The 12676-nt window shown below is 33.9% G+C and overlaps 1 protein-coding gene across 1 annotated transcript in view; it reads right to left on the bottom strand.

The window, feature by feature from the left end:
* Positions 1-5314, bottom strand: part of LOC108752353 (solute carrier family 41 member 1-like) — a 9844-nt gene extending 4530 nt beyond the window's left edge. Inside the window, exons 1-3 of the mRNA XM_018493145.1 lie at positions 5079-5314; positions 2656-3049; positions 1870-2049 (exon numbers count right to left, since the gene is read on the bottom strand). Of these exons, the coding sequence (XP_018348647.1) occupies positions 1870-2049; positions 2656-3049; positions 5079-5173 (669 nt within the window). The 5' untranslated portion in view covers positions 5174-5314. The remainder of the gene's footprint in view (positions 1-1869; positions 2050-2655; positions 3050-5078) is intronic.
* Between the last annotated feature and the right edge of the window lie 7362 nt (positions 5315-12676).

The raw sequence follows: 12676 nt of genomic DNA, 5'->3' as shown, positions 1-12676 counted from the left end.
AATCAGGTAAGAGCAAGATCTATCTGAAGTGGATTTCCTGAAATCATCGTTATTAGGACCTGAACATGTAATGACAGGATGCATTTGATGAGAACTGTTACCTGACATCATCCTGGCGCCTGAACAAGAAATGAACAGGCGCGCCTGATAAGAACTGCTCAATGACAACTTAATCAGAACCTGAACAAACAGTAATAGAGTTAAATGATCATTTGACTGAAATCCAATTTTCTATATAATTTTCCATATAATTAGTGGGGGATTCATTAACTTATACAGATCTAAAAATAATTTTGTTCAACCATTAAAATAATTATTATATATAGGACTCCTTGATTGCTAATGTTGATTGCTAACGTTGAAACTTTGTAATATTGCTTATTATGTTTGAACATTCCTATATTATTATTTTGACCAACAAAGTTATTTTTAAACCTGTATTTAGTTAAATGTTTAGATACGTTAGCAAAATCATTCTTTCTGTGTAGATATCGACAAACCGTGCATACATGTCGTTTATCACGCGCCGTGTCTCGTGAAGTAACTAGCTCGCGTTCGCTTATTGTACGAGGGATTGTATGACAAACAGTCGGCTTCCTGAAGGCCGTCGTCTATCATTGTCAGTGTTGAATACATAATAAAATAAAATCGTGGCGCCAACGATAAGACAGGTAATGCGTGTGCAGCACGATTCGCTAAATCGAGCGGCTAAGAGAAACATTGTTTGCTTTCCCAAAATGATGCCGCTGCTTTGTTTCACAATTAGTCGTTAATCACGAATTAAATTGCATTGTTTCCCACAGTATTTTCTGCCAATTTACAAGGATAAACTATAATGATTCTGTCGGCACATTTATTGGGATTCGCGGATTACAATAATTTCATTTCCATTATCGCAGCTGGAAATTTGCGAGGCTAAAATTGAATATAAAGGGCTAAACTTGAATTTAAAAAACACCAAATTTCATGGATATATTTACACTAGATGATAAGGATACTAGATGAGATAAGAAGCCGAATGATTAATAGTGTAGAACTTTTCCGCGCGTTGCGTCTCATAGTTATTAAACAAGACGTGACGAGCGCGTCTTTAGAGGAGTTGAAAGAAACGGGTGGACCGACCGCAGAAGAAAGTTTCAGGAGGAAAAATACACGGCGCCAAAGTGAGCTAATACGACGTTTCGCAATGTATTCGAACGGAATTAAGTTAGAAGTCGTATGACAAACGGCAAATATCGTTTAATTATGGAACATCTAGTTAGAACCAGTTTCACGAAAGTAAACTTTTGCGGCTGAACGCAGGTAGCGTCCGAAGTTTGCTTTGAGATTTTATGTGTGCCAGAATAACGCTTCTGATGCATATGTTGACAATTCTTGTATTATTTCGTATCATTTTATACTATGAAGGTTCGCGAAATAGGTAACGAATTGTATTTGTGTCGATTATCATAGAGAAGACGCGAATCAATCATCTTGCATCGGAAAAATCAATAAACATCCAGTAAACACCAACTAGTAATAATATATGTGTGTGTGTGTGTGTGTGTGTGTGTGTGTGTGTGTGTGTGTGTGTGTGTGTGTGTGTGTGTGTAATATTAATTATATATGTTATAATTTCAAACTCAACGGTATAATTATTTCATTGTTAAATGTAAAATTATAACGTTGATATTATTAATCGGTGTCAAAATAACATCAATGTTATAATATAATCCTCAACAATATAAATATAACATATATGTTACATAATAATTATCATACATTATTGGAACTATGAAGTTATAACATTAATGTTATGTTTCTTTTAGTTGGTTTTTACTGAGAATTAGTTCGCTCTTCAGTCCGGTCGAATTAATGATTGTTACTTACTTGTATTAAAACGAGATTCCCTATGATCATATGCCATTGCTCCTTTGGCATATCCATATGTCCGAGATTCGCTTGAGTAGAAAGACGGGACGCCAAAGTCATTTCTAAATTACCTTTCAACCCTAGAAGTGCCGGTACCAGAATCATGAGCTCATTGACTTTCTCAAAAACTACCCAGTGCTACAAAAAAGAACAAACACAAACATTAAAATGCAGTCAATGTTATAATATCATATTAATTTGAAGTCGATGATTTTCAATGTGTAAAATAATTAATTAACAAATCAAATAAACATTGAATTTAAATCTAGATTGAATATTGAAATCAATTTAAGTAATTTTATTTCTTCAAACAATCCAATCTCAATATTTTTACTTAAAATATTCGACATTACGAATAAAAATAATTATACAAGCTATGTTCATTTCTATTAATGCAGATTAACTTTAATCTTGGTTCAACTTATTTTTTTATTTTTTTCTAGTCCTGAGAAAAAGATAAAAAGTAAATTAAATTGCGATTAAAGTTAAATTTATGTTAGTAGAAATCAGCATTAGACACGTTCTATTTAAGAATACGATCGCGTGTCGTCGAATTGACTGCCTGGACGTTTTCATTGAAAAATTGTTTAGATTAGACGTATCAACAAATCGTATCAATAAGAATAACATTTCGATACATTTTGTTGGTTTAATCAAAACATTTCTCAATACATATCTTATAAGATATTTCTAAAGATCCATATAAGAGTTTATTATTATGATAAGAATAAAAAAGATTCGTACTTGGACGAGATCGAGGACTAATCCGGCGCCCACCATGCCTAGGCCGGCAATTAGGAAGGGTATAAAGACCTGGATGGTAATCGCCAAGTACGATTCGAACGGCTCGTCCTCTTCGGTCACGCCGTAGATCTTGCTCTCGGCGACGACGTCCGGCAAACGGCCGCCATCGATGCTCTCGTCAAAGATAGTTACCTCAAGGCAGTCATCGGTGGCATGTCCACCGGTGGTATTCGTAGCTGCTGCTTGTCCATTGGTGGTTGTTGCGGTGCTGGCGGTGGTGGTGGCGGTGGTTGTGGTATCCTTTGACTCGGAGGTAGTCCGCGAGCGGCCATCGGTTGGTGTCATCCTGTGGGAGTTCTGCTTCTCCGGAAGCAGAGGCTCCTTACATTGCTCACTACCGACAGAAGGAAGATCTCCGCTGATTAAAGGGGTCCTAAAGTCGTCTGTTTTATTAATTATTTTTTAAATAGGTATTTTTCTAACTGCCTTTATATACAGATTAAAAAATCTTTTTCCACAATTAAAGTATAAACGATAATGTAGTCCAAACCGATTGACTTTATGACAAAAAGGAAAGGAAGTTGGAAAATTACAATTTTATTATAGATTTCTAACGTCAACTCATAACAATATTTGCTTTGATACAACTTTTATATTTTGAATGTTATATAAAACAATCTTGGTTTGGTCTAGAAATTACATTACTCAACAAATAATGTTGAGTTCTTAGAATTAAATATTTAATATGAAAGATTATAGGTAGTTAACAAATTTGTTACGTGTGTGTGCGTGCGATATTGATGTAGTAGTATGTAGTGATAATGATGTATCAATGTATGTAGTGATGTGTACATGTGTGTAAGTCCTGAATCGGCAAAATATTGAATCGGCAAAATAGATTAGGAACCTCTTTTTTCCTCACGAATGTCGAATACTTATTAAAATTTAATACGTAAAGTAATGATTAATTATACTTATTTTGAGTGTTAAAAGCACCATTGTTTAGTGTTTTAATACTCAAAATAATTAGTTTGCAGTATTAAATTGGCCAATATTACACTTTTTAATTCATAATGTCAAATTATACCTAATTTGAGTTATTTTTAATTATTTTTATAAATCGCTACTATTCCTATTTGATATGTCGTTAATTTAATTTAAAAAATGGAATTAAAAATTCATCTCAACAAAATGTATTTAATTTGATTCAAATTTAATTTATTATTTATTAAGTGCATATGTTAATATAGATGTTATTTACTTTGAAACATTAAATACAGTAATAGAATATTTATATTTTGAAACACATGAAAAAAATAACAAAACATTATTAAAGAATTGGATTACTATTACTTCTTTAATATCTAACAGCGTGAATTGGATTTCTTTCTCTCTCTCTCTCTCTCTCTCTGTAAGAGAAGAGTCTTATTAATTCTTAACGTCAATATTTATACAGCATGGAAGCTTACAGCATTGCTGTAACGTTTGCAATATTGCTACAATATTACTAATCTATACTTATGAAAGAACGTTAAGCTCGGACCATTACAGTTTATCACTTTGGATTAAAATTGTCGAATGCCAGTCTGTGATCTAGCGAATAACGAAATAGTCGAATATTACACATTGCGCCAGTATAACATTTCTTTCGATTTGACTTACTTGAATTTTTTTTACTTGAAAATTAAAAAAAAGATCATATCTTATTTTTAGAAATCTTTACGATCATCGATCATCACACTAAATATTAAAATCATGTAATCAGCTTGAAAAAATTCACTCCTTTTTGACGATAAAATTAAACAAAAAAGATGTTTGAATTAGAAGCGTTACTTTTGATAGCTTTAAAGATTCGAGGCTTGGAAAGAATTCAAAGCTTCAAAATTAACTTCAAATTTTTAAAGTTCGTATCTTTGAAGTTAATTTTAAGACTTCAAGAAATAAATTTGTACGAAAAAAATGGAAATATATTCGTAAATATATTTGTACATTTTTAATAAAAATATTTGTGCTACCATTAACTAAATTAATAATTATATAATTTTCATTTTTCGAAGCTTCGATGATTGAAGTATAGAAATTTTGAAGTTTCAAAATTTTAATGATTTTAATGTTTAATTTGAAGCTTCAAAGTTCGAATGCCTTAGTTTGATTTGTAAAATAAATCGTTATTGAATGAATGAGGAGCGCGTGATGTGCGTGCGATTGATCATTGTAAATCGCACGCAAGTGAATAAATTTAATCATTATTAATTTCGTCACATGATACTTCTTTAATTTGCAGTCCCATGCCGAAAGCACTATTACTCGCCATTTTTCGATGCTCGAAACGTAAATTCACGTTTTTCAACCCGACATATTGGATTATTTTTTTCATGAGATCGAGAGACCAAAAACTTTTTGCACAATACTTTCCAACATACTTTTCGAATTTGATGATATTAGCATTCTGGAGCGGCTGCGACTTGTCGGGCGGCACTCGTACCGGATGTTGATGCACCTGGCCCTCTATCATCATCCTACTGAAGGCTGTGTGATACTCGCTGCCACGAATATACAGCCATTCTCTTTCGAGAATGATAAGACTCGCGTCGCCAACAACGACGGCGACGACGACGGCGGCGGCGGTTGTATTTCAGGACACAAATAATGTAAATTACGTAATTATGCCGAGAGTGACTATCTTTTTCTTCTCTCTCTTTCTCTCTTTTTCTCGCTGATTAGATTCGTTCAGGAACTGCTGTTAATTACGGCGAAAATCAAAATATGAATGATCCAGCGATGTGTCAATCGAAGAAAGGTAAACAACCTCTTCCTGCCTGAGAACACTGTCAAATAATTGTCATGTTATTTTAACTGCAAAATTAGTCATTTACTCAGCTTAATCAGAGTTTCTTTATCAAAAGAATAATTTGAAGTAAAAAAAAAAATGATTAGATCAGATCTGAAAATAATTTTACTGGACCATTAAAATATTTATAGAAATCACATGATAAGCAATGCTATAAACAATTTTGATTTTAGTAACCAGTTTGAGCGACCTATATCATTATTTTGAAGATCCAACAAAATCAGATCAGTCTTTAGTTAAGTTTTTAGATACTTCAACAAAACCATCCTTTCAGTGTTAAAGTCATTATTAAAGAAATCTCAAAAGCCTATTCGACAAGCACATTAAACATAATTTTCTAATTCGAAAAAATAACACGTTCAAAGCGTTAAAATTTAAAATCGTTCTTATGAAGATATTCACATGTCCTGAAAAATCAGTATATAAATATATTGCCACACGGAAAGAATGATTTTGCTAAAAAACCCAAAATTTTTGGTGGATACACACTTAAAAATAATTTTGTTGGAAATTTAATTGGTACTTTCCGCGTAAATAATTTTCGGCTGATTTTTTGGCCACACAAACTTTACGTCACTCTAAAGATTCATTTGCGAGTTTTCTGTGATCATTGTAAATTGAATTTAAATTATTCGAAAAATTGATTATTCCCGCGATATTGATTTTATTTTTAAATTAATTGCCGAATTTTCAAATCGCACCTGCGAAATGACATCGAATGAACGTGTATCACCATATGTGAGATGACACCACGACTACATGGTTCCGTGATTTTATGAGTCTTTATTGCGTGTGTCATGCAAACAGATGTATCACACACATCACGTGTTCATTAATTAACATATAATGCTCAATTTCCTCTTACTTGAGTTCCGCTTCGGAAGGAATCGTGACAATCTGTTTTGCGATAATTCCACGTATTGTATATGCTCCATATGTATGTAATTAAATTAATTTGCATGGGTGATAACGTTAATAAGTTATTCGTGTTCTCTATATTTTTCAATTTTTCTCTTATCTCAATAAAAAGTCAATTAAAATCAGTTTAATTTTTACGCGAGATTGCTAGATATTTAGCCTTGTATGTGTACATGAAATCCACGAATGCACTTCGATATCACCACAGAAGAGTACATCAACGGTGATAACGTTCAGTTGTGCGGTGACCTTATGTGTGGAAATTGAAACCGCAAGAGCGACTTGATTAAGGCCAAATCACATGCGCGACCGTTCGATTGAGCAACATTGCCTTTGTAATCTTAATTATAATGTTGATACTTTTAAACAGCCAATGTCATTTTGCAATTCGAAAAAAAGAAAAAAATTCGCTAAAGTATCACGATCGTATAAACAAGCATATGGAAATTTTATGTCGATCGAAATTGAATATGCAATTTTCTAGAATGCGAGATATTATTTAAAAATAGTTGCTCTTTCACTTCTTCATCTAATACTAACTATTGTTTATTCGTTCTTCTATAATTCTTCATGTTTATTTGTTCTTTTAAGATTAGGAATATACACATTGATAAACTCATTCTATCGGAAAGAATTATTTTGCTCAAGTATCTAAAAATTTAGCTAGACCCTTGAAAATAATTTTGTTTGACACTATCAAATTTATTATACATATGTAGGATACTCTAGGATAATAAGTAATACCGCAAAAAGTTTTGACATTCTAGAAAGCAACTTGAGTATTCTATTAATTATTTTGATAGTCCAAAAATATTTTTAAATCTATACACGGAAAGAACGGATCAGTGTTTGTTATGCTTCCCATACTGTACAGAACATTGAAAAAAATGTTGCTAAGACGTTGCGATATTGAACGTTAAAGTGTAAATCTTTTTTTTAACATTAAATTTATATTTCGCAATTTTGATACATTTGTTGCAGTTTAACGTTTACGATATACAATATTAATGTACACTGTACACTGAAAAAAATGATCTTGCAGTTATAACGAAAAATTATCTAAATACGAAAAATGAGCTAAAATAAATAAATGAACAAGCACTGCGATATTAGATATATTTTGCATCTAATCAATATAGATGGCAGAGATAGAATTTATAACTGAACCATTTGTCAAATTTATCAACAAGGTCTTTCTTAACGTTCAATCAAATGACTGTGACTGTGATTCATATTTGAACTATAAGACCTAAATTATTTCTTATATATTTCGTATATATTGTTAGAATATAGCTATAAATTCTATGCGTATAATATATATATATTTAAAAAATTCTTTGCCAAATACAAAAAAAAAACAGATAATTCCAGCTGGAGCAGCAAAATATTTTTTTGCACGTATGAACTTGAGTTTCTATATAATTATTTTGATGATACAATAAAATTGTTTTTAAATCTGTATTTATTTTAACTTTTGTATACTTCAGCAAAATCGTTCTTTCCTTATACTGATTCCGATTGATCGCTCGATTTTTTGCAGAGGTGGCATATTTGAATTTCTCTCAAACGAAGAGCATGAAAGTGGGCTTTATAATCGAGACAATTGAGACACAACTAGGTCACTCTCTAATCGATACAGATCAATGTCGAGTCACCCGTGCGACGATCGACTGCGCGATCGCATTTGATATTCATTGTCTGATTAGCTGCACCTTGCGTTATCCATTGACCGGGCCCGGAAACGCATGTTGCATCACGCGAATTGCACGAGTTCTCGTGACCTTAACCTACGCGCAATCAAACCGTTCCTCGTCGGAGAGCTTCGACGGAGCTCGCTTAGAGATGCTATCTGCATTTCGCGTCTTTCGTTCATCACGATTCCTTGAATCATCGACGAACAGGTAGCGGCCGACACGTGGCGGGAAAACTACGTTCGCGAAGACGCCAGCCTTCGTCCTTCCGGTTTCACGCTACCAACCGTTCTCTTTTTTTTCCCACGGTTTCTATAAGAGATCTTCGCAATGACGAAACTTATCAGCAGCTGTATGTCCGAGATAACGATATCGGACATATGTCTCGTATCGTCGAATTGGATCCATAATTGTACGCTCAGCTCATCGCGAGATAATGTCTCGAAGAGAACAGGCCACAGTGTCCATAGGAAGTCGATGACTTTGATTCAATAGCGATTCAATTGATTTTTCTAATACCTGACAAAAATTAGTCAGAATTTCTCTTTAAATTTTAACTCTAGTTAGTACTGGCAGGTCCAGTGAATCCGAACATTTTTTTTTAATTATGTTGTGCAAAATTGTTTATAACACATGTCTTTCGCAACCTCACATAATTTTAAGTTGCATAATCTTATTATAATTATTTAATCTTATTTCATGAGTACTATGTAATACTTTGGTTTATTGTAACAACTCGGATTTTGACCTTTAAAATGAAAAAAAAAAAAAAATTATTCAAATATATGTTAACTATAAGCAAAAATACATTAAAATACATTGCATCCATGAATTTCAGTTAAGGAAATTTCGGAGTGAATATCAATTATGATTAATATTTACTTTAAAAAATAACTTTCTGAAATTCTTAAAAAGTAGACTATTATTAAATTAATTATTCAATTATTTTTGCTTTACTTAGATACTCTGAAGCCTCGCTCGCATAAGATTTCATTTGTACCTTGCGTCAGCTGTTACAATCTAATTCATAACTTAAAACTCTTAGCAATGCACGAGAATCGATCTAAACTTTTTGAATAGTAGTCTTTGGAAAGTCTTTTTCGCGGAATAAAATGTGATTCGCAAATCTCTCTAAAATAACTCGTATTTTTCTCTCCTCGTCAAAGCGGTCCGGTTGGACCAGACCAAATTCCGGCTTCTTCGAATGGCTGCTCCCTTTGCTCGTACCTGAATCCTCCAGGCGTGGTCCTAAACGGACCGCCGACGTTCCCACGAGGTCTCCCGTCGAGTCCCCCCGTCTAGCCAGGTCGCTGATCGCCGGCTCGGTGGCCCGGTGATCGTTTTTTCGGCGCGAGATCAGCCTACGTCCAGCATCTGATAGTGGTCACCCGGTGGCCTGGTGCGAGGCCGTTTCACGCTGCGGTTACATCGCGACTGATCGCGACCGTGCTCGCGTGCATGCATGCCTCCTTAAAACTAGTTTGGGGACACATGAGCCTCCTGTTTGTGTGTGTCGACGGCGCGCCGGAGGGAGCAAGCGCAAGTTTATCGATCAGCCGGCGACTTCCCAGTCAGACCGACCGCGAACTCCTCGCGGCTGTATCGTCACTCCGGTACCTGTATACCAATAGCGCACCATCCCTTGAATCTGCCTGGAAGGGCAGGTCGTCTTTCGCGCTTCGAGTTCCCAACATGACGTCACTCGGACCCATTATCGTTCACCAGTTGCGTCATTATTTCGTTCAAACCGCGCAGTGTTATCCAATGGATCTAGCCGCCCTCGCTTCGAGTTTTCCACCGACGCTTTCGGTCATTTCCAAGAACCCGCGAAGAACCACTCGCGTTTGTAATCCCGATGCCGTCATCTCGGAATATTCGATCGTCAAGGCTTGCGTCATCGTTTCAATGCATTTGACACATTGCACTGTCTTACATAGCACACTTTATTTAAAAAACGGCTTTAGGATGTTTTCCGAACATTTCCAAGAGTCCTTTCGTCCTTATATTTGAAATCCTAATAACGTTGCCTTGGAATCTCCAAAGGTCAACAGTTGTATCATCATTTGGTGTATTTGACTAGTGCATTGCATTGTCCTACTATATTTTATTCGAGGGACGTTATGGGAACGTCTTTGGACATAGAACGTTCTCAAGATATTTTTATAAATAACTTTAGATATTTTTAGAACGCCTTTTGGAGGTCTGTGCTGTATAAGATGTTATTTGAATTTTTATTTGAAGCCTTGATCTTCTCTTTAAATTCTTTGGAGCAAAATCTCACTTCAAAAGAGTGAAAATTCACTCTTTCAGAGTGAGGTTTACTCCAAGGAACTTAGAGAGTTGGATTTGTTTTTGCCTTGCTTAGTAATTTGGAAGATTTGTCCTCCAAAGCATCCGCCGAATTGCTTTATCTTTCATGGTATTGTTACAAATCGAATTAAACTCTGCTGCATTTTCTCTTTTTGACTCTTTAATTGTAAGACAGGAGCTTGTAGAGCATAGTATGAAAAAGATATCGGACATTAATTGTGACATATTTCGATTCCATCGATATTTTTTTATGTCTTATACAGATATATAAATGAAAATGAGCGAAAAAAAGAGTAATAAAGAAACAGAAAAAAATGCCACTTGTAGTGTAATCGATGGTATGCCACAATTAATGTTCGATATCTTTTTTTACAAGTAATGCTGGACACGTGGCATTGAATGTATAGACATCGATTATGTCATCAATCACCAGCTGATGTATACGGAAGTTTCTGGTTCATTCATGGATTTATGGCGCATTACGTGCGAGAGTTGCACAACCATCTCCGTTTCGCACAATTTTCGCGGCTTACAGACAACTCGCTTTTATGCGCGGTAATTCAATGATAGCAATAATTTACTTCAGCAACAATATTCCGCCAATTTTCATTTTGTACGTCGTCCATTAGAACGATTTATGCCAGGCATAATTACGCCGACCTGATTATCGATTACGCATATCCTGCGGATTACGAAGCGATGTTGAACAAATTTTTATCTTTCGTCTGTTGTAGGATCCTTCAATCTAAGCTTTAATAAAATAATTAGTAGCTAAAATGGTTAGCTTGATTTTTTTAGATATATTACTTCCTTTTTTCATCCATAATTCCTAAATTTTCTTAATTCAAGTTATATATTTTTACATATATGTTTACCATAGACTGATTACTTACATAAAATTATATATACTATATTTATATTTTAAATTTATTACTTATATATGTACATATAATCGCGTTATACAATAACAATCTTGCATTAAAAAATTGTTACTCTGATTCTTTTCTTAGTTTCATAAAATTTAATTTCGAATCAAGTTGCGGGCAATCTTCAAAATTCAATGCCGATGCATATGGAAATTTGGTTCGACATTACATATCAAGGCCTAAGCCTTGTAATGTAAGTGCATAAATTGCCCGAGGACGATTATCTTTAGGTCGTGAGCAATAACTTTAGAGTATTGTCAATCCTGTTCAGTGACTTCTGCCCACATTGAAACATTAACGTCGATTTTTTTCTAAATTTATCCATTCATTCTTCCCGACATTATTCCCGAAGATATAAAGATAATTTGTTAAATACAGTGTTACGTAATGTCTTTATGCACGATAAACGATAGTTTACATTTCCAAGATTAAGCGCCGTTGAAAGACAAGAGGAGTATAATAAAGCGTTATTTAAAATTTAATTTTTCATACGTTTTAACCTTTAAAGGATGCTCTATGTATTTTTAAAATTTTACGGCTTCTTTTTTTTTCTTGATTAAGATTGTCATAATTAATCATTATTCCAACGTATTTGTTGCCTCAAAATATGACACCATTTCAGATATTTCAGCGCTATTATAATGTCCCGTTATTTTGAAAAAGTTACTTTAAAATTAAAATAATTCTTTTATTTATTAAAATAATTCTTTCCCGAAATTCAGTCACGTCATTTTCAGTTGTATTTTCTAAAACTTTTCTGTGACTTGAATCAATTGCATTTTATATATTTTTATTCTGTGACAGCTTAAAGTTATTGCCTCGCTATATCTATATCCTCCTTCTTCTAAATTCGATTTTTCATACGCAGTATCTTATCATTAACATTAAAATTACGTCAGTTAACAACTTGTTGACCATGAATATAGTATAATGAGAAAATAGATATAATTACGCCGATCGATTGCACGATACCCACGTAAACAAGCTGGGAAATCGATGCAAACTACTGATTAAATTAGCTATTAGATGATGTAATAAATTCAATGAAATTACATTACATGAAAAAGATCTACGTTGTTGTGAATTGATTGATTTATCTTTTCTTTTTTTTGGAAAGAATATAAGCAGATGTTTTTCTGTACAATGTGTCGAACTTATTACATCATCTCGCGAAGTAATTTAATATTAGTGATTAAAAAGTTCGATATTATTTCTCTCTTATTATACGGCTCCACGAAGGCGCACAGAAATTGTAATCTGTATCGACTCAGCGGGCCGCATCTCATTTAGCAGTAATCCTTATTTAAAGTGGAGCGGAAAAATTC

The sequence above is a fragment of the Trachymyrmex septentrionalis genome, unplaced genomic scaffold (genome assembly GCF_001594115.1).
Source record: "Trachymyrmex septentrionalis isolate Tsep2-gDNA-1 unplaced genomic scaffold, Tsep1.0 scaffold6, whole genome shotgun sequence".
NCBI classification, from domain to species: domain Eukaryota; kingdom Metazoa; phylum Arthropoda; class Insecta; order Hymenoptera; family Formicidae; genus Trachymyrmex; species Trachymyrmex septentrionalis.
Note: the sequence above shows the minus strand (reverse complement) of the source record. Positions and strands in the feature narration are given on the sequence as shown.